The sequence below is a fragment of the Melanerpes formicivorus genome, unplaced genomic scaffold, assembly GCF_026170545.1.
Source record: "Melanerpes formicivorus ecotype bairdi unplaced genomic scaffold, bMelFor1.0.p_v2 SCAF_12, whole genome shotgun sequence".
NCBI lineage: Eukaryota > Metazoa > Chordata > Aves > Piciformes > Picidae > Melanerpes > Melanerpes formicivorus.
Genome location: NW_027142364.1, coordinates 14479523 through 14501389, shown reverse-complemented (window position 1 = coordinate 14501389; position 21867 = coordinate 14479523). Strand labels below are relative to the sequence as shown.

General features: G+C 39.8%; 1 protein-coding gene across 2 annotated transcripts in view; it reads right to left on the bottom strand.

Moving 5' to 3' along the window:
* Positions 1–514: 514 nt before the first annotated feature.
* The window catches only part of CLSTN2 (calsyntenin 2), a 374895-nt gene continuing 353542 nt past the window's right edge, over positions 515–21867 (bottom strand). For both annotated transcript variants that reach the window (XM_068145467.1, XM_068145468.1), the window contains 7 exons: positions 18429–18577; positions 16819–17042; positions 14661–14831; positions 13818–13963; positions 12320–12443; positions 10608–10792; positions 515–9638 (listed from right to left, as the gene is read on the bottom strand). In XM_068145467.1, the coding sequence (XP_068001568.1) occupies positions 9429–9638; positions 10608–10792; positions 12320–12443; positions 13818–13963; positions 14661–14831; positions 16819–17042; positions 18429–18577 (1209 nt within the window). In that variant the 3' untranslated portion in view covers positions 515–9428. The remainder of the gene's footprint in view (positions 9639–10607; positions 10793–12319; positions 12444–13817; positions 13964–14660; positions 14832–16818; positions 17043–18428; positions 18578–21867) is intronic.

The window sequence follows — 21867 nt, the reverse complement described above, 5'->3', positions numbered from 1 at the left end:
CTGTCATGAAGGAAAGCATTGCTGATCGTTACTATTTAGTGTAAGGAGACTCAAAAGCATGGGCACAGGAATGACAATGTCTGGTTTCAGACAATGAAGATGTTTTAAAGTTTAACACACTAGTATTTATTAGAATAAACTAGAATAAACCAAACCAGGTTGGAAGAGACCTTCAAGATCATCGTGTCCAACCCATCAACCAATCCAACCCACCCAAACAGCTAACCCATGGCACCAAGCACCCCATCAAGTCTCCTTCTGAACACCTTCAATGACGGCGACTCCACCACCTCCCCGGGCAACCCATTCCATAGCGCAATCACTCTCTCTGTATAGAACTTCTTCCTAACATCCAACCTAAACCTCCCCTGGTGCAGCCTGAGACTGTGTCCTCTAAATTTTGTAATATGTTTTTGGTTGACTCCACTGGTTATTGACTGGCTTTGTTAAATCATACCAACATAAAAGACACTGCCAAATTGTATGAGAATTTATCCATGGATTACAGCACAGATATTTTAAAAATCAAATTTATTGTTTAACCTTTGACAACCTATGCTGTGATACACACCAACACAGAGCACTTTAACAGAGTGAACTGACCATGACTAATTGAAGGAAATACCAGAGGGCTGAGTTTGTGTATTAATGACATTTCATTAAAAGGTAAGAAACGTGAGACTGAAGGGATGAACTGGGAGGATGAAGGATTCATAGACTCTCCTATAAATGACCAAAGGCAATGAACTTGATAACTATCTAAAAATATTCAAAGGATATAAATCATGGTTAGAGGAATTATTTAGGATGGTGCAAAAGGGACTAATGAGATAAAAATTACAAAAAGGTTTATTTAAATTCATTATCAGGACAAGCTTTCTAATGGTGAATTCTAATAGACTCTAGAATAATCTCCCAAGGGAAGCAGGAGAAGCCCCAGGCTTAGAAACATTTAAGTAGGTTGAAACACCCCCACCCCTGCCCCTAACACTAGGAAATATATTATAGGGAGAAATTCTGCACTGTTAGCATAATACTCTACCTGCACTACTCTTTCTTTCTAATAGTCTTTATTTCTAGGATTTAATGGATCTAGCAGAGACTTCCAAACACTGAGATTTAGATGAAATGGTTATCAGAAATCCTGCCCACACTATGTATTACTCTGCAAAGCAATAACCCATCCCTGTTGCAATGACCCTCTGAACAAAACTGCCTGTTAACTGATCATTACAAAAAGTTTACTTAAGAGCCTTTGCAACTTGGAGTCCAGACTTTCTTGGTTGTTCCCAGTTCCTCATCCAGCCTGTGGAGTACGTTGATTGCAGAAAATCTCTAATCCACACAGTTGTCCATGCATGAAACTTCTGATTCTTACCTCAAATTAAAATGTGTGGTACCTATATCATTAAATTAGACTCACTACAGACAACACATTTTGACCCAAATCACCTTGAGCCTACTTTGGCCATACAATATTCCCTACTGAATGCAGACACAGTGTAGCAAGAGGTGTTATGGTCTCGCTCCCTTCCAGCTCTGCTGGAGGTAACTAATGAAGCAGCTACAGACAGCAGCAACCACACTAAATAACTCAAGGTTCTAGTTCATTACAACCCCCTCAATCTGGTTGACTGATTGATGACTTTTTTTTTTGTGGGGTGGGTGGGTGGGTATACATACATATATATATGTATACACATATATGTGCACATATATACATGGTCATCTCAGAACCCTTCAACATCCTCTATATGTTTCCTTCATGTTGGTTCTGGCAGCTGTGAGTTCTGGACATGAAAATAGCATGTTTCTCTTCTCTTGCTGTTTGACACTCAAGATTTTAATCTCTCATTTGTAAGAGCTTAAATTCCTACTTTTTTTTCCACATCAACTGGAAACCTTTACTCTTCCCCTCTGCTACTCACAAATTATTACTCTCTTTTACCTTCTTGCTCTCTCTTCCCTAAACAGTATTTCATTTCACTAAAAGAACAGGCTGCAGTTGAGCCATTCCACATACCAAAGAGCATGCCAAGCTAAACACCCCCATCCACCTTCTCATCTGTACATGTGCGTATTAAGCAGATCGTAGCCAAGAATTTGTTGCCAAGTTCAATACTGGTTTGAAATGTCATCGTAGTCACAGGTCTGGTCAGGTTTACCTGATCAAGTCTTACATACCTCTTTATATATTAGTGCAGGAATAGGAAGAAAAAAAAAGGTATTGTCATTTTCACAGATTTTTTTCCCCTTATAGATACCCTGAAAACTTCAGCCAAAATTTATTTCATGGGTTAATACACCTAAAAGAAGTTCATATCCCCTTTCTGTGAAAATCCAAAACTGCACCCAGAATTATACAAAAAGAATAGAGAGGGCAGCAGAAAGGCCTTTTACTCCCAAGAAATTTGCTGGGTTTCTGAAGTATGACAGAATACAATTGTAAAACCTTTGTCCTCCATTTGGAGCCAGCTTCTCTTTGCAGCTGGCAGGCTTTGTGCACCTTGCCTAGTGAAAGCTGCACTCTTTCATCATACAATGTACTTAGCTGGAAAAAAAAAATTGCTGCTTTGTTCTCAGCACAGGCACAAACACTGACAATACACAACCTGCAGCGTCAGCAGCTGATGACTGAACAATTTCCATATGAGTTCAAGTTGAAAAAAAGAAATGAGGGCACTTTCTGACCTCTGTTTTAAATGTTAGTGATGTTCCACACTATTTTGAGTGTTTCTTCAGAAGCAATAGCTAATGAAACAGGAACCCAAGGTTCTTGACAGTAACCATTGTGTGATTTGTTTTGTGTGTGCATGGGGTGTTCCACAACGGAGGGCTGTAAGTAGAGCAGCAATGGAATTACTGAATCGTAACACCACCAAGCTCTTTCACAGTGCTTTTCATCTCCAGGGCTCACAGCACTTTGTGAAGGATGTCAGTAGCATTATTCCTATTTACAGGCAGAGAAATAGAAACTCTAGCTAGTGAAACACTGTCGATATCTTCTCAAAAGGCAGCAAAATGCCCTAGGTGAAAAGGTTACCGAATGTGGTAGCTGCCTTTTCATCACCAAGAATGAGATCATGAACATACAAAACCTTCTGGTTTCATTTTCTTGCATTAAGTGTCAATAATGTGGGTTAGAATTGTTTACTATTTTAAACCTCTTTGTTGGGCAGAGGGTTGTTAAATGAAAGCCCTTGTTCCCCTTTCACTTTTGCTCTTTCCCAGCATTGAGAATTTTATGCTCTTGTCTTTTTTAGGGGAAAAAAAAACACCTCAGCTCATACCAGTCTTGTACCTTGTTACTCATAGAAAGGTAATGAAGTATAATTACCTTCTGAGGTGTCAGTGGAGTAACTTTCCTTGTAGATTTGACAGAAATATTTCTTGAGATGGGGTATGTTAACAGAGTTTGTACTTTACACCAATGTAGTTTTAGTGGTCAGCCTTCAAACTTTTCTTTACTCTCCACACTAATGGAAAAAATAATCAGCTGTCCCGGAGACACAAAACCTGAAAGACAACTCCCTAGCGCTAAAGCAAACAGTCTGATCACCAATATCTTTGAGGGACAAGGGAGGCTATGAGAATGGGTCATGAACACAGCTTGTCATCTTTCTCAGCTTAGCCTGAGGAGGCAGAACCCTACTGCCCTTATAAGGCTCGTGATACCACGTGAAACACGAGGAAGATCCTGCTTATCTGGCACAGCATTATGCACAATTAGCAGCAACATTTTTAGTACTATCACATATGATTTTACATTTGCTGTCTTTCTTTGACATTGTGTTTTTCTATTATTATTTCTATCACCTCCTCAGATTTCCCAACTGCTGTATGAGGACTGCCTTAAAGAGACAACAGGTAAAGGTGAGCAGCTACAGGGATCTTCCAGAGGTGCATCAGTTCCATGGCTGGTGGTCAAAGGTAAGTAAGTAAGATGTGGCTGAGTCACGTATAGGTTGCACCCAAAAAGTTCCACTTTTTGTTATGTAATTTTATCAGGAGAGAAACAGAGCCTGGCCATTTGTATGTGATTTCCATCTACTCATCAAGATGACTACCATCTGACTGGAATTCTAAATAGTCACAAAGTGGCCCATTTTAAGAGCACAGATTTCCAGAGTCTCAGAGCAGCTCTAGATTTGCTGCCTGAATAGATGCAGCTTCACAGAAAACACTGGATGGAAAAGCTGTATTTCCAGGCTAGGTAATATAATTATATATATATATATATATACATACATATAAAATTAAATACTTAAAATGTCTATGTATGCAAACTCTTTTATGTGGATACACAATATGAAATCTCACTTTGTTCATCTGGGTTTTTTCTTTTTTTCTAAATTCTGCTGCTATCATCACTGTTATTTCTCAATCTGGCAGCTGGCAATATCAGTCCAAAACTTTATTTCACTAAATAATTTTATTCATCAAGCAACAAATATCTTAATTAATTTAAAATCCTTTTTACCAAGTTCTGACACTTTTATTTTTCTGCCAAATGAGCTGTTCTATCGCTGTTAACCTACTGGTGTTTTTAAGAGCTGTGCAGAAGCAGTAGGGAGTACATAGCCAGGAGCCAGCTACACTCCAGAGAGGTGAAGCAAATCTGCCAAAAAAAGTCAAGGTATTAGTCATGATGTTAGCCAGCAAGACTTCTAGCATTTGCCTCCTCTGCCTACTGCCAGATTCCTGGAAATTATTTATATGGAAATTGTATTTTGCTATGAGTTTTTGTTGTCGTTTTCAAGCAGCATAAAAAGCTGATGGAGATGTATTGGTATGGAGCTATTGAATCCAGTCAGCATCTGTGCATTAGGGCAAGACAAGACTTTTTTTTGAAGCCCTGGAGATGCCCTCACAGTTTAATTTCCTCTCCCTCTCTAAGTACCCCTGTGCTTTTGCAAATATCCTTAGTTTTGGTTTTATAATATATATGCCAGGACACCAGAAGCAGCACAATGGGTTCATCCCACCAGAGACCTTTACCCGCTGTCACCTCAATAATATCTTTCATTATCCTTTTCTGCTAAGCACAGATGGGGGTGGAGATGAATTGGGTGGTGCATGTGCTGGCACCAAAACTTCCAGAAGAGACATGTTGTGTCTCAACCTGCTGGGATCCCCACCAAGTAAAAGCATTAGAGCTGCCTCTCGGGTTATAGCTCAGGGCAAAAGAACTGCGACACAAATTGGGTGCAAGTCTCAAAAGGGAATGCCAAAGTAAACTAAGGAAGAGGTGCTACCTTCTGACCAGTCTTTAATCTGTGACTACTAATGTCCCATGGCATTACTTTCAGCTGAGGGTCAGGCAGTGACAGCTTCTGCAAGAGGGACAGTGAAATTTATCCCCTCTAGAGGAATTTCATAATCCTCTGACCCTTTCTGAGTCTTATTTTCTGCCTGATTGAAGTAAGGAAGGACAGTGCATGTGCTCACAGCAAGCCCAGCACTGCAACATACCAGAAAGGAAAATAAGTTGCACTTCCCATTGCCCTTGGCAAGGAAAATCATTGACAGTTAAAAGCAGTCAAACCTCTGCTACAGGGTACTATTGCCTGCTTGAATGAGCAAATCATGAAGTTTTATTTTAATTAGTATTAAAGGTATCATGAACTCTACGTGTCTATTTCCAATTGGAACTGGTGTCAGCCAGTGCAGTAAATACTGAGATTAATCTCACCAGCTGTGCATTTTAAGGTTTACTTGCAAAGATGAAATACCTGTGGAGGAGGTAGCAGTGGGGGGGGAAAAAAAGTGAGCTATTGACCACAGAAAGTAACTTCGGCAGTTACAGTACTTCAGAGAACATAGTGCATCATCATCTTGCTTTTGCATCTGTATGTTTTGCAGCTTTAGATTACAATTCCAAAAATTTGAAGAGCTCTGGCATCCCAGAGCCCTGCTGTCAAGTATTACAGTTACCCCTTCAGAGATGGTTTTTTGGCTGCTTTTGTTTATGGCTACTCTAAAAAAAGCCACCTTTATTTGTGTATCTTCATAGCTCATCCTTACAGCTGGGCTAAGCATAAACACAACATCTTAAAGCGCCAAACACTGGTGATACCATTTCAGAGCTTGCAGAATAAACACTTCTTTCAAGAGACTCTCAGCTTGTGGTTAGGGAAAAAAGCAAAGTGTGTGTGTATGTCTGTATGCATATATATGTAGATCTTCTGGTTTTATTTTAGCTAAGTAGTTTACATTCAAAATAGTTCACAGAAGGGAGGAAATATTGTTTGACTTTTTCAGCACAAGTGGTATTTCTGTGTTATTCTACTAGTATACTTTTTCTCATGAAGCCATTGCTGCCAACTTCCATATAGATATTCTAATTCTAAGGTTCAATCCATGAAGAAGTCTCTCATTCTCACTAACATGCTGTGAAAAGGATTTCTCTATTTGAATGAAAAATGCTGCATAATGCACTCCAATGAGTAATCTAAAGTGAGTACAGTGGTACAGTGGAGTTTGCTGAACAGCCTGTTTCAAACCAGTGATAATACACATTCCTGTACTACCCTGCTTAGGTTTAAAAATGTAGGTTTATTTTCAGTGGAGAAAGATACTTTGTTTGCTGCTTGTGTAATGTACCAGCATGACCTGAAAAGATTTGCTTCCAGAAACGAACAGATAAAAATCTACTGGAGCTAAAATCACACTGACGAAGCGCATGAAGAATCAAAGGCTGTCAATAAGTTTATAAATTGTGGTCTTCAAGTTGCCCTAATGTTTGCTGTGCTAAAAACAATAATAAGGATACTGAGGAATATCATAAACTTAAAAAATTATTTAAGTCCATTTAAATCTGAAATTCACAATGAAATAGAGAGATTTAATTTAAAACATTTCCATTTTTTTCCTGCATAGAAAGCTTTGCTGATAGGTGCTGATAACAAGCATGAAGAGCCTGCTTCACGTCACTAACAAACAGATCATTTTCTAGCATCCCCAGTGTCCTGAACAAATTTCTAGTGTTAATTTCTATCATAGTATTTCTGTTCAAGATATTCAGAAATTTTAACACTAAGCTTTTATGAAAGAGAAAATTTGGCCAGCTTCCCAATCTTTATTCCTACAGAGAAACTGTATTTATTGATGATGTTGGCTGGATTCTGCACATAACTCTCTTTAGTTTAATACATGTGCATGATCAGAATAAATATAAATCATGGCTCCTCACACAAGAAAATTTCTATATTGCCACTCTTAACCATGATGCCAATGTGACTTAGGTTGGACATTAGGAAACATATTTTCCCCACAAGAGTTGTCAAACCCTGGAACAGGCTGCCTAGGGAAGTGGTGGAGTCACCATCCCTGAAGGGATTTAAAAGGTGTCTAGATGTGGTGCTGAGGGACATGGTTTAGCTGTGACCTGGGTTAGTGGTTGGACTGGATGATCTTAAAGGTCTTTTCCAGCCTAAACAATTCTATGATTCCATGATTGCTGGCACAACAAAAACGACCATGAAAATTGCTAGTTGAAAAAGTACTTTTCTTTTTTATTTACTTCCTACTTATTAAACTCCAAGGTCCGGTTGCTGTCAATCTTTTTCTGCAAATGCCAGATGCAGAAACTGGAATTAAAAGACTCCCCAAACCCATATGGGATATAGTCTCTATATTGCAAGATATCTAGAAGCTGCTGATAATTTAGTATTGACGGATTCCCTCAAGGTTGCTCAGGTTGAGTTACTCTGCAAGACCAGCTACCATTCACGGGTGCTCAGGAATGTCCTTTTGTGGCACGACTAGTTACCATTCACGGGTGCTCAGGAATGTCCTTTTGTGGCAAGACTGACTGACTGCTTGTTTCTCTGGGAGACAGAAGAGGAGGCAGCTCGTTTAAAACAGCAAATTACAAAATCAAAAGTCAATGATGAAATTACAAAGGAAGTAAGTGCTTTGGGAAAAAACCAGACAAGCCACTAGGCAGCGTTCGCTTCCATGCCAATAGAACATTATCCTAGCAAGTGCTGCATCACTTGGTATGCAGAGCATTTAGAGATGCAAAGAGAATTAAGGGGACAAAAAACACACCACACAGACTTAACACCACACTGTATGTAGATTTTTTTCTTTTTTCTTTTTTTTTGTTTTTTTTTTCTTTCTTTTTAAACAGTGTTTAAGAAAAATATGCTGTGTTACCATAACAAACTAAAATACTCTCTCAACCTCTAAAGAGTTTAGGTTTTGTTTTCAGTTCTTTTGGATCCAGGTAGGTTTTATTTATTCTTGTTCTACTTTATAAAACTGTTTCTCAACATCAATGGCTTCAGGAAGAACAAATAAGGGAGAATTATGAGCACGAATGAGAGCTGACAGTTGTGGATGTTGTCACTTTCTCCATTCCTAGGTGGGTGAGGGTAGACAAGAAGTAGGGCATAATGTTTTACAGAATACAGTCAGACAGGAATTCCAGCCGGTATTCACTAAAGAAAAAGGGAACATTTTCCTCATGTAAAATCATTGTTTAAATCCCAACCATATACAGCTATGGAATAATGAGGTCACTTATTTTCCACTACTTCAGGAAGATACTGCAGCAAGCTAATGATTTTACAAGACAGATGGTTTAAAGCATTGATTTGCTGCAAATTGCTCAATCCATAACTAATGAGCAGCTCTACAGGTTTTCAGTAAATCAGTCCCATTAGAATTTACAGTTTGCATAAGATCATATTACTCCAACTGTGGACACACAATGATTGTTTTCCTTGTAACCATTAGCAGCCCCTTGTTGCTGTTTTTTCAAACATATCTTAAGCTTCTAGGGGTGGTTTGGATAAAATCTCTGTCTTGAGGGTTCTGACAGCATGCCTGAAAAGTACACTGTCCACTTTTACACAGGCATACATGCATCCTGTGACAAGTCCTAGACATTCCCTTGTAGAAGAAAGATAGTTAACATCCAAGAAGGCAGGACAAAACAACAAATGGAATTCAGTCTCTGTCACCTGTAGCGCTAAAACTCTGCCCAGTTTGAAGGTGGATTATATTTTACACTGCAAGAGTGTGAAGTCAAATGGCCACTGCTATTTGGACCCACACAAGTAATTCTTTGTAACAAGATGAAATCTCTCCTGTATGAAAAAAATAGCAAAGGCAAAAACCTCTATGGATTGAGTGACAGGGCTTTTGTCACATATCTATGGTATAGAAACAGGAAATTGAGAACTATGCTTGCTAACAGATCTGGATTACCTTATTACTGGTGATACCAGTATGTTTGTACCATGTTTTCCCCCAAACTTTGTAAGAAAAGGGTCAGTTCTATCATTATCAATTACTACAACAAGATCACTATAGGCAAAAGTTACGGGCAAGCAAAAGTTCCAATCCTGTCAACGAATTCATAGACTCTGAAAAAAACATTGTATTGGTTGTTACAAAAGAGCAATATGGCTGGAGGGCTGTTAGTATGGCAGTGTTGAATCATCCCACTCCAACTGCTCTTGCCTGGTGACATTCTGTTTGTCTGCCTTTTGGATAATCACTTCCTCATCCTCCTCATCCTCCTCCTCTTCACTGTCATCTGATTCAGCGCTGGTGGTCTCTTCATCATCTTCATCTTCTATGTCTTCTTCCTCACTCTCCTCTTCTGTCTGGTGAGGCTTTTCATATTTCTACAGTACATTTGAAGAAATGAAAGAGAGATAGTAGAAGGAAAGTGCCTTTTTGCTAGCCAGCCATTGTGAAATCGTGAGCTTTTATTCCACATTTAGAATTGCTAACATGCTGGGGAATCCTGCTTTCTGTCATTATGTGAGTATTAGGCATCAAATATGATACAGTCAGTAGCAAATATTCAAAAGGGACTGCAACAAGAATGGAATAGCGTGCAAATGCGGATGGAGAGTAATGTTGCAACCAAGAATTCTTCACCATCCTATTTAATAATTATATTTGACAGCAAATATTAACTAAGTGCTCAATTATTGCTCTGGAACATGTCCAGAGAAGGGTCACAAGGATGATCAGAGGGCTGGAGCACCTCTCCTATGAGGACAGACTGAAGGAGTTGGGGCTGTTCAGTCTGCAGAAGAGAAGGCTCCAAGGTGACCTAATTGTGGCCTTCCAGGATCTGAAGGGGGCCTACAGGAAGGCTGGGGAAGGACTTCTCAGGATCTCAGGTAGTGATAAGACTAGGGGGAATGGAATGAAGCTGGAGGTGGGGAGATTCAGGCTAGATGTGAGGAGGAGGTTCTTCACCATGAGAGTGGTGAAACCCTGGAATGGGTTGTCCAGGGAGGTGGTTGAGGCCCCGTCCCTGGAGGTGTTTAAGACCAGGCTGGAGGAGGCTCTGGCCAGCCTGATCTAGTGTGGGGTGTCCCTGCCCATGGCAGGGGGGTTGGAACTAGATGATCCTTGTGGTCCCTTCCAACCCTGAATGATACTATGATACTATGATATTATCATGGTGCGCAGACTGGAAAACTGAGATGGGGTCCTGAGTCTACATAGATAAAACTGTTCTGCCAAGCCTAAACAAGTGTACTCTGAAAGAGGTTTAAGGCTCACTGCTGAGTAAGCTACTAGCCCCAACAGTTGCTCCTGGTAGGATCATGATATAATACTATGTCTCAGTTATGTACCTCCATGGGGTTGACAGTAATAGTCAGAGCAGAGTCATCCCAATCCATTTCATTTTCTTTGCTGCCTTCATTGTCTGCAGAGCTGTGCTGATGAGCTGTCCGAATTCGATAGATCCCCAAGGTGATGATGAAGATGAGTATGCTCACACAGATTATGATAACAATAGTAGCCACACTTGGAACGACTGGAACAAAGGGAGGAAAAAGGAATGGGCTTATATTTGTGGATGAAATTCCCTACTAAACACTAAATACATTGCCTGGTTTTCCTCTCAGCATTTCTTCCTTTGGACACAGCCATGTGCCTGGGACCACAGAAAGAGTGGACAATTGCCCATTCCCTAAGGCAGATCAAACAGAAATGTTGCTTGCAGTTATCTCATAACGAGCTTTGTAAATCATAAGTGAAAAAGTGAGTATGCCTACTATTTGTTCTTTAAGCCACTTCATTACAGAAGACAAGTAGTCAATCAGTGCAGAATCAATTACTAAATCACAGAGTATCTTTGGTTGGAAGAGACCTTCAAGGTCATCTAGTCCAATGCAATGTCACCCCTATACTGTGACCCTGAGTACCAGGGCCACATGCTGTTTAAACATTTCCAGGGGTGGTGACTCGACCACTACCCCAGGCAGATCATTTAAATGTTTGATAGCCCTTTCAGTGAAGACATATTTCCTAAGATCCAGCCTAAACCTCCCCTGGCACACCTTGTATCCAAGAAATAAACTTAACTAGAATCTGTATTTGCTTGTGTTACAACCTTCCTGGGAGACTCCTCACCGTTGCACTCTGAGAAGCCTCTGTCTCCACCTAGTCACAGGAAGAAATCTCTCTGAACTATTTTGCTGTTACCTGCTCCATAATTAGGTTAGTGGAGAAGTGCTGCCACATCCTATGTGCCTTTGCTAGGTACTGCAGTTCCAGGAGCTATAGTAGTTCTGTACCCCATCTTATTACCTTGCCTTGCCTCTTAGGCAATACTCTGAATTCAGAACAATATTAAAGATTAAAGAGTTCATTTTGAAAAAGTTCCTCTTACAATAGTTCTAGTTCATTGGTAAATATTCCATTTCATCTCAGTAATGCCTGTACAAGTGTACAGAAAAATACAGCAATTTTCTAAGTATAACCGATTATAACTACTTAAAACTATCTACACATTACAGCAGCTTCCCTTCTTTACATATATATAACCCAGCTAAAAGGATTTCAGAGGCCAGCATTTGAACAGATATCTTTGCCATGGGTTGCCTTCATTGAAAAGGCTTCAGATTGGGATCTATATCGTAGCTTATATTGTCTACCAAAATCAACTTAAATTCTGTATTTAATATATGCTAATGCCTCCTGTACATGGCTTGGTGGAGCTCTCTCTACTCCAGAGAGATCCAGACAGTTGCTTGGACAGCAGCTAATAGAAGCATTGCAGACATTATACATAAAAAATAAAAGAACACAAACATTTCTGCCTTTTGCTTGGAAAGAGCTGAGCAGAAATGAATGTGCCCTAGAAGCACAGATGTATAAAGATAATATGAGCCTTCACAGAACTGAGCACTAGAAACAACACATTTTCTTAACTTCTTAGAGGTTTCACAAGCTCTAACTATGGCCTCCAGGGCTATATCTGTTGACATGTAAGAAATCAGAAGGGAAGTACCAACATACCAGAATCACTAGGAGCAGTCTCTGTAAAGTCATCACATACCTGAGTTGTGAATAGCAGTTATGCTTGCCTCTGGGTGGTGGACAGATTGGAGAAACTGTGGTTGTACTATCATGTGATTTACATGCTCCATGAAGTTGGAGTTGGAGCTGTGTAGAATGTTAACCTGGCACAAGAGAAGATAAGAGATCAGACACTAAAAAGTGCTCTGTATTTCAAGCCTGCTGGCTCCATACATTATACTGAGCTGTGAAGTTCATCAGCAGATAGGAACGTTATTTCATAGATTTTAAAGTCCAAAATAGTTGTGGTGTTTTTTTATGTCAGTGAAAAACACAGAGGTTAATGTATTTCTCATTTCTAGCATTAAAAATGTTTCCCTCTGGATAAATAGGGATTTTTTTAAAAAAATATATCAATTAGCTCTCTGAAAGTTAGTGGGAGATTTATCACTCTGAATGCTGACAGAAAATGTATCCCACTCATTGAGTTTAAAACCGACACAGTAGGAGGGATTTAAAAGAGGTTTGCATTTTCCCTGCATCCTTACTTTCAGAGTGACTTTCTTTGAAGATACTATATCAGTTCTCTGTCCTACCTATAGTATGTTATGCTATATGCAAACCCCCTGAAGTCATTGCCAGGGCTGCAGAATGCAAACCATGTAAACATCAGAACCAACTTCTAAGTTTTAAGCCTATTGCAAAGAAGGTCCTGCACTTTGAGGAGTACAGGCAGTATGCAGTAGTGAATGCATAGGATGGACTTCATCTGTCATGTGCTCTTGGATTTATCACCGAGGCATGGTCAGTTACCACAGGAATATTTTGCTCTCTTGAGCTTATATGTGCTAGTACTAAGTCCAGTGCAGTGGCTCAGGGACTGAGAACTGCTGCTGAGCACCTCAGCAGAAACGGGGCTATTCTGAATAACCAGCTGATCCAGCCTAGAGGCCAGGTACCAAGTAACTCCAGCAAAGAACTCTGAAATCATGTAAAGTAGCATCTGATAATGAACAAATTATTGAACTTATTTTAAGTAGCTACTGCTTGGAAAAACTGGGAAGATGAATGCTGACAATAAGAAAATATGTCAAGTTCAGTAACAAAAAAACAAAACCCACCAAACCCTCACAAACCCTAAAACAAAAAACAATCAAAGGAAAATACTAATAAGGTTGCAAGGATTTACTGTTGAGCAGGTGTATAAATCTTCAAAAAGACCTGTAAGAGATTTTGTGTCATGGAATGATGATGACCTTAGCCTCCATTCTGCTTGAACAGGAGTATGTTGTTAGCGGAGTTGAAGAAAAGCATAATATCCTTACATAAGAAGTAGAAGAGAGACACCCACACTGAGGAATGCCCACAGGAGACATCAACTTCCTATTTGAATGGAACTTAGAATTTTCCCTCTATTTGGTTATAATGACCAGAACATATCAAGTGTTTTACATATTTAAACTAAAACACAGTGTCACTGAAGATGAGGCTAGTGTTCAGCCTCCATGATGGGAAAGAAAACTTGACTGACTCCTCACCTCCAAGTTAAATTCATTGCTCGTATACCGTCCATTTAGCTCTGAGCACTTGACTCTGAACTTTCTTTCAAAGGTGGCAGAAGTGTACCAGTTCCGATACCGAATCTGCCGAAGAACCTGTTCATAGTTGTGCATGCTGTCCACACCTGAAACGGAGCAGTAATAATCTCAGGGAGAAGCCATGTGACAAATGTTCTGTGCAGTATAGGAGAAATCAAATGTTCACAGAACACACTAATCTTGGCAGAATGATCTGAAAATGACAATGCATCAAATACTTCCTAATACAGCCTCTGGCTGATTAACTAAACTATGTCAGAATAGTTTTTGGAAATGAATGCAATTGTGTTGGTTGCAATTCTAGGTTGGACTTGATCTCGAAGGTCTTTTCCAACCTGGTTAATTCTATTCTATTCTGTACTGGAAAGGAACAAACACAACAGCAAACACACACAATAAATTAAAAGCAGCAAGAACAATGAGTTATCAGCACTGTGCAAGAGCACTGAGGAGGCCCCTCATTCCTCATTCCCACATTCCACCACAATGATCCCCAAGAACCCTCATGTTTAAAACAATCAGTGTTTCTATTTTCTGCAGTTGGGGATAGCAGGGGAATTCTGAGATCAAGACAAAGCTGTGCTGTATCTCAAAGAACAAACACAGCACACCCAGACAGACAGAAGTGACTGTTTTTCAGGCTGTCTCTCCTGGAATACCTTACAACTAGCACAGATTTGTGTCTGATTTCTTTCACATTAGTCCTTTCATTCCAATAGTGTAATTGTCGGAGGGAATTGTCGGGAAGAAATAGGGGAAAGCATACCATAGATATGACCATACCATAGATTGAATATCCTGCTGTGGAGTTTGTGGCATCTAGATGTTTTCCTTGAAGCTCCACATGATCCAGTTCTAAACACTCTTGTTCAGGATCCAGTTCTGCACCAATGACCAAAATATCACAGAAATCCAAGTTGTGGAGCATTTCCTCCAACAGCACTGGCTTATTAGCTGCGAAGACACGGCATATACCATGAAAAAAATAGAAAAAGAAACCAAGATAAATGATCACATTTGCTCAGTCATCTCTGTGCTCTGCATCAGGGCTTTCAATTTCTGCAGACGGCTGAATTGCTTTATGCTGATATAAAACACAGCATACTTGAAGCAAGTCAAAAGTGAAGTGTCTTGCCTGTCCAGCTGCTATAACGATGAAAGCCTACAGATACCTAGAGAGATAGACCATGTATTGCTCTATAGTAAGAGGCATTCAAGAACAGTGCTGGAAATGCAAAACTGAAATGCGATCCTGGAAATAAAATTCCCGTAAACAATTCTGGGTTTCAATACTGTATTGATACAGAATCACCAAGGTTGGAAGAGACCTCAAAGATCATCGAGTCCAACCTGTCACCACAGACCTCATGACTAAACCATGGCACCAAGTGCCACATGCAATCCCCTCTTGAACACCTCCAGGGACAGTGACTCCACCACCTCCCTGGGCAGCCCATTCCAATGGCTAATGACTCTCTCAGTGAAGAACTTTCTCCTCACCTTGAGCCTAAACTTCCCCTGGCACAGCTTGAGACTGTGTCCTCTTGTTCTGGTGTTGGTCACCTGGGAGAAGAGGCCAACACCCTCCTGGCTACAACCACCCTTCAGGTAGTTGGTATCACACCTTCATTCTTTCCTCAAGGAAAACTGAACTGAGAAAAATACATGTCAAATATATCTATGTTTGGATGATTCTCTCAGTTGCTCTGTGGCCAGTAAGGAATTTACATTGCAAAGAACACGGCCATCTCTCCAAGAACATGGTGTCATCATAAATAGCAAGAGCCAGTGTTGTGTGACTTGGAGAAATTGAGCTGTAAACCAACTATCCTTCAGGACATACAATTAAAAAAATGATACTGTCACTGGAAGAAGAGCAGCATATTGATTTAATATTTTAATACTCCGGCCAGGGGGGAGTGGAACAGACTCAGCTTCCCAGGGGGAAAATGCCCTGCAGGGCGGGCAGGGAGAGCAAAGCACTAGCAAGCTCTCCCCCCTCTCCCCCCCCCCCCCCCCCCCCCGGTTTTCAGGATGGGTGTTAACCCATCACAATATGGAACATCATACATGTATTGTGTCTTAAGTAACAGTTAGCGATCACTCTTTTCTATGCAAGAATGCACTGCAATGGTATGCAGTTGATAATACGATATAAACCACTTTCCAGCCTCCAGGGCACAGATGCAGCTTCAGGCACGTGATAAGCAGTATAATTACAGAGTGGGGCTTCAGAGAATCCAAGCCCCTTGCACATTATTATGATTTTATCTTTTCAAGAGATGTACATCTCGTTGCCGCATATTGTGGTCCAAACAATACAAGAGTGACACCTCAGATTACTGGCCTTTTCATTTACCTTGCACTCAAACATTCAAAAGGCAGATTCCTTTACAGATAATTATTTTGAACCTTATTCATATTTTTGAACATTCACCTACTGTCAAATAATAATAATACACACAGAGCTCAGACCTAAACTGTCATCTTTGTAAATTATTGTATTCACATTATATAGGTGGGAAAATGAGGTGCATCACCCACAAGGCAATAGCAGAGCTGGAAACATAAGAACAGACTAAAACTCCAACTTTTAGTCAATAACTGCTTTCCAATTTATCAGCACACTTACCAAAATTCTGTTACAGATAGTGAGATTCTAATGAAAATGTGTTACTTAACAGAGTATGGAAATAAGAGTAGAAAGCAATTCTGAATAGGCAAGACACTAAATAGAAAAGCTGCTTTATTGAAGCACATACTGATCTATCACTATTTGATACATTTTTCAGTGTTCCAGTACAGCATCACTGCTGGCTTGCATTGCTAAATTAATCTGGGTGGAGTTATTTCCTTTGTGTTATTTGTTTGCACTATCCTTTGAAAAAATGTGAGAGGTCATGCTGCAGAGAAGTAATGACATTTAAAAGAAATCACTAACCTCTGTCATGTTCTTTCAAGTCCATTGGATGCTCCATTTTAGTGACTGTGCTGACAATCCTGATGTCAGGTAACAGAATGACTCCTCTTTCACTTTCGAACTGAGCAGCTGGTCTAGCAAAGTGGTCCATCCCACTTATTGTAATCTTGGGCTCATTGGCCTGAAACACCATTACATATGCATCTATATCTGGGATACTAATGCAGACATCTTCACCAAAACATCTGAAAAATATGTTATTTGTTAACTGCATGTAGCACATTACACATCAGAGGTGTGTGGCACCTGCACTGCCCAGATCCCACCTGTGCCTCTCAGCCTTTTGCACTGTCTCACATCAGTCTGTGTTGCACCCTGGCAATGTCACATGTAAGGACATACATCTGTACCACCAGGTACACAGGCCAGCAGATGGCAACAGTTCTGCTCATCCCACTCCCTCCCATGTTTACAGCTACTGAAATTATGCAGGGCCAGCTTAGCAAACAGACTTGTGTCTTTACTAAAGTCACTATGAGAATAGTATTTTGATGTTTAAGTGGCATTTAACGAAGTAATGAATGGTTGAAAAACCCCAGTGTTAATTAGATGACAGCAACTGACTTTTGTATACCAAACATTAAATTCTGAAAGCAATATCCAATGAATATAATACATTTATCTTGTCAGGTGTGAATAAAAAGGCCTAATTATCCATTTAAATTGGACCCATCATGAGCTCATTCTGGCACCCTCCAGTATTTGCTGGGGACAAAAGGGACCTGTGTTAACATTTTCATCCAAACGAGCACTATGCTTTGGAAGCAAATCTGGTAAACTCTACCTTACTTCATGTTGGCACAAGGCTTTGGCCAGGCATGGAGTGTGCAAACTGGACTGCTTCCAGTGAGGTCAGGACACAACACTGGACGAAACCTGGTACTTAGTAAGACCTATATGGGTAGTAGCTGAGTGTTCACAGAACCGGCACTATTTTAATTCTAAAGATCTGCTTTCAATGCACTGTACAACCTGCTGTTGTACAGAGATGTACCCCAGGGGAGCTCAGGAGTGGCAGATGGCTCTTTGATTATGTAGAACTATAAACATTATTGTGCAGGTTCTGTCACTACCGTTGCATGAAAATGGAAGGACATGGATTTCTGTTAACACCCCGCACCAGTGCCTCAGTGATGACAGCCATATAATGATGCAGACGGGCAATTTAAAGCACAGCTACCAATACTGTCCTTGCAGCTGTTATCTGCTAGATGCTATAGGCCTGCTTCAAAAAGCCATGGCTTGAGCTATCTTAGAAAAAACTGTAACTTTTGAAAACAAACAGTAAAATAAGAATGTAATAAATGCAAATACTATTCAGTCCAGGCCCTATGCACCAAACTATAAAAGAAAAAGCAACTAAATTTACAGTAACAAGAAGTCTAAAGAACAATATCAAAAGAAAAAAAAACAACAGCATAAAAGTAAGTTAAGTTCATCCTTTATGCTCAATAGCATAAAAGTACAATTTAGCCATATAATTTAGTCAAAATTCTCTTTACATGTGCAAAGAAAAAATAATTCATTAGAAAGATTCCTAATCGAATCAGTTGAGTTGAAGTGTAACTTACTGGACTTTAGATGAGACTTTGAGACGTCGTACGCCTGCAGTAGGGAACTGTCTGGAGTTGATGTATGAGACCTTTCGGAGAGCTTGATTTATATTCTCAATGTCATCTCCTTCCATGACAAGGACTGACTGGGAAGGGTTGAAGTGATACTAAGGGAAATGCATATAATTAGTACTATGCTACCAGGTACAAAATATTTTAAAGGAATGCTGCAGAGACATGTATTTAAAATCTAATAAAGTAAGGGAAAAGCCCACAACTTCATAGCTACTGCTGGCTAAATCCACATCTTATTCCCTAAAACATGTACTAGCATCAGTCTTCTATTTTGTATTTGAGTAGCTACTGTTCTAATTAATTTTACAGTAAACTAATCCTGATTTGCTGCACCTCATCCAGCCTTATCAGCCTTGCTGGTATTATTTCTGCAGCTGCAGAGCTCAAAACCTTAACTCATTTTGATCATTATTATTGCTATTTAGTAATTTTAGGTTAAACACATCCCCACATAAAAATATTGGCTTAAAGCAGAGCAGCATGCAGGAGGATATTTTTATTGCTCTCTCTTTGCTTTTGCCCTGGCCAGTCTTTCTGAGGTATATTTCAACATGACTGAACAAAACAATTATAACATTTGCCTCCTACATCTTCATTAATGTCAGACACAATAGAGGGGATTCTCCTTTCTCTGTCCCATGATCAATAAGGGTGTCATGATTTAAGATAGAGCTGCTACTTGCATAAAGCCGGCTGCTCATTTGAACCAACAAAGCTTGTAAAGTCAATGGCTATTCTTGTAGCCCTGATCCTTGTCTAGTCCATTGCATCAAACACAGAAGTCTTGCTGACCAAGAACTTTGCTACTGTATTTGCATATCAAATGGTTGGATTTATCTTCACCATAATTCATCCTGATTTTTCTTTGTTTTTTTGGTCTGCTAATTGGTTCAGCAAATCATCTGTATTGCAGAGAAAACCATATTAAACCCCTTGATTTTGTATCCTACTGTTGTCAGCACAAAACACAAAGAAATGCATCCTCCTCTCACATGCAGTCTCTTCCTAAAGCTGGATATGGATTCCATGAACATGTTCAATTATGTACAGACAATGGTTGTCCCCACTACCTTACAATGACAAAAATTTGAAAAGCAAAATAGAAAATACACTGTGAAGAACAGAATGAAGCATGGAGCTGTCTGTCAGACACAACATGGAGAACTGAGTTCCTTGTGCTCGAAGGTCTAACATACTGAAAGGTATTTTTTAGCAGAGGAAGATTCACTGGAGTCATAGCCTGCATACATTGCTTTTTCCTTCCTGTAAGCTAGCAGCAGTAGGGAATAAAATTAGCAAAAGGACACTGTAGCTAGCTAGTTAACTTAATAGCTCAGCTGCCAGAACAGCTGGAATGCTGCCAAAGGGACTGGAGAAAGCCCTAGTCTGAGCCATTTTTGTCTTTCTCGTTAAAAAAGGCTAAAAATAGCAACAGTTTAGACGGTGTTTCTGAGTGCTGTTACAGATACCTGAAAATTAGGCTGATGACAAAAAGAATCCAATGCTACTGTGTCAGAAACTATATTACAGCTGAATTGCTTTCTTAGGTGGCTGAAGGGTGAAGCTTCATGAGTACAAAGGACCCAGCAGAAACATGTTCCAACATCATTTTGCCACTACTGAATCTGCTAAGCACCATATGAATAGCCACACAGAACTTAGACATGCTTGTCTGGGATCAGGTATATTTATTTTTGACACCAAAACCCCTGTTTATTAATCTTGTGTTCAAGGTCAAGTGCGAATTGTTCTGCTTTTATTCGAGCTTCTATCAGCCCACTTCAGAAACCCTTCCACAAGCTATCTATCCATCCTTTCATTCTTGTCTCCTGCCCTTGCACACCGACTGCTGAGCGTGCTGAGAAAGTAAAAATGGAAACAGTAACTTTACAAAACACACTATGTTTCATCTGTAGTTCAGAAAATGAAAGAGGTTTGAAGTTTGGTGATAAAAAGAAAAGGCAGAAAACAATGCCTTGTCTTGATTTTACTCACTGCACTGCTAGGACAGTAAGAGAGCCTCCTATGCTGGCGCAGCAGGGTGTGATAGAACAAGGGCCTGTTAAACCCATGGAACAAGACTACTTAAATATAGTCAAGCTTCAGAGTGTGACAATAGGGGAGGAATTACTATGCTTTTAAGGACCATGGACTATGTGTGTGCTGCTTTAATTAATGCAAAATCCCAGCAAAGAACTTACTGGTAGGTATATATACAGTTAAATCCAGAAACCCAATCTGCTCTTTGTGTATGTTGTCTTTTAAAAAGCTTTCACTCCTGTGTCATTTCTGTAGGAGAAGCAACAAATGCAGGATTTTAAGTTTGCTTGCAGTTTCTAGAAAATGTAGAAGAGAAACATCTGAGTGCCTGCAGAGATCTGCATTGTAAATTTAACTTGTGGATTGCATCTCTGTAAAGCATGAAGCTATCTGGTAGTATTTGTCCACTGAATTTTACAGGCGACTTTTGCTTGTTCTGCACTGATGGCTCTGGCATTCCTTTCCTGGTCCTGCAGTGTAAGAGTTCCAAGTGCTTTAGAGCAAAATGCTAAGTGAAAAAGTGTTAGCTAGGCTTAATCACTTCCTTTTTGTTTCTCTTAAAAGAAGCAAAAAGCCTTTGTAAGAGTATTCTTTCACAGATTCACATATTGCATCAAGTTGGAAGGGCCCCTCAAAGGTCACCTTGTTATTGTTTTCTTTAATATATGTTTGCAATTAATTAATGATGAACTAACTATTTAAAAATGGTTCTTCTTGACCTGTGAAAGCTGCACTAAGTAGAGGGGTTTCCTACACTTAAGGATGTTCTTCATAGAACATTTTTTCCATATGTAAAAGCTAGAGAGGCAAAATTCCTCCTTCCCTTGCCTTTGCACTTTCAGTGTTCATTTTCACTTGTTTTCAGAAAGCAAACTGGCTATACTACACCATTGCAATCTATCACCTAGACAGACATTTGTGTGTATTTCAGGTCAGCCTCCTATCTTGTACAATGAAAAGGTTTGGCTAATAAATTGTAGTACATGGCACTTCCACTGCATGCTCCAGATTAAGTGCTACAGCAGCATCCTCCTCTCCACTGAAAAACAATGCACTAAAACACCTGTGTAGTGTCACAGGAAGCACAGTCTGCAGCCAAAGTGTCCTCCTGATTTGGAGTTGAAGCTCAGCTCTTTGGAAGATGGTATAGTGATTTGTGTGCCAGGATATAGCTTAGTGCATTCACACTTCAGGCACAGGAACACCTGTCGTCTAATAATGGCCTCAACTTCTTTTGGAGTTACCTCTAGATGAAAGATATTCCACTTAAGTCTGCCATTGCTTTAAAGCTACCTGAGATCAAACTTCAGTAATTCTTTCTGAGCATGTCTTCTTCTTTAAA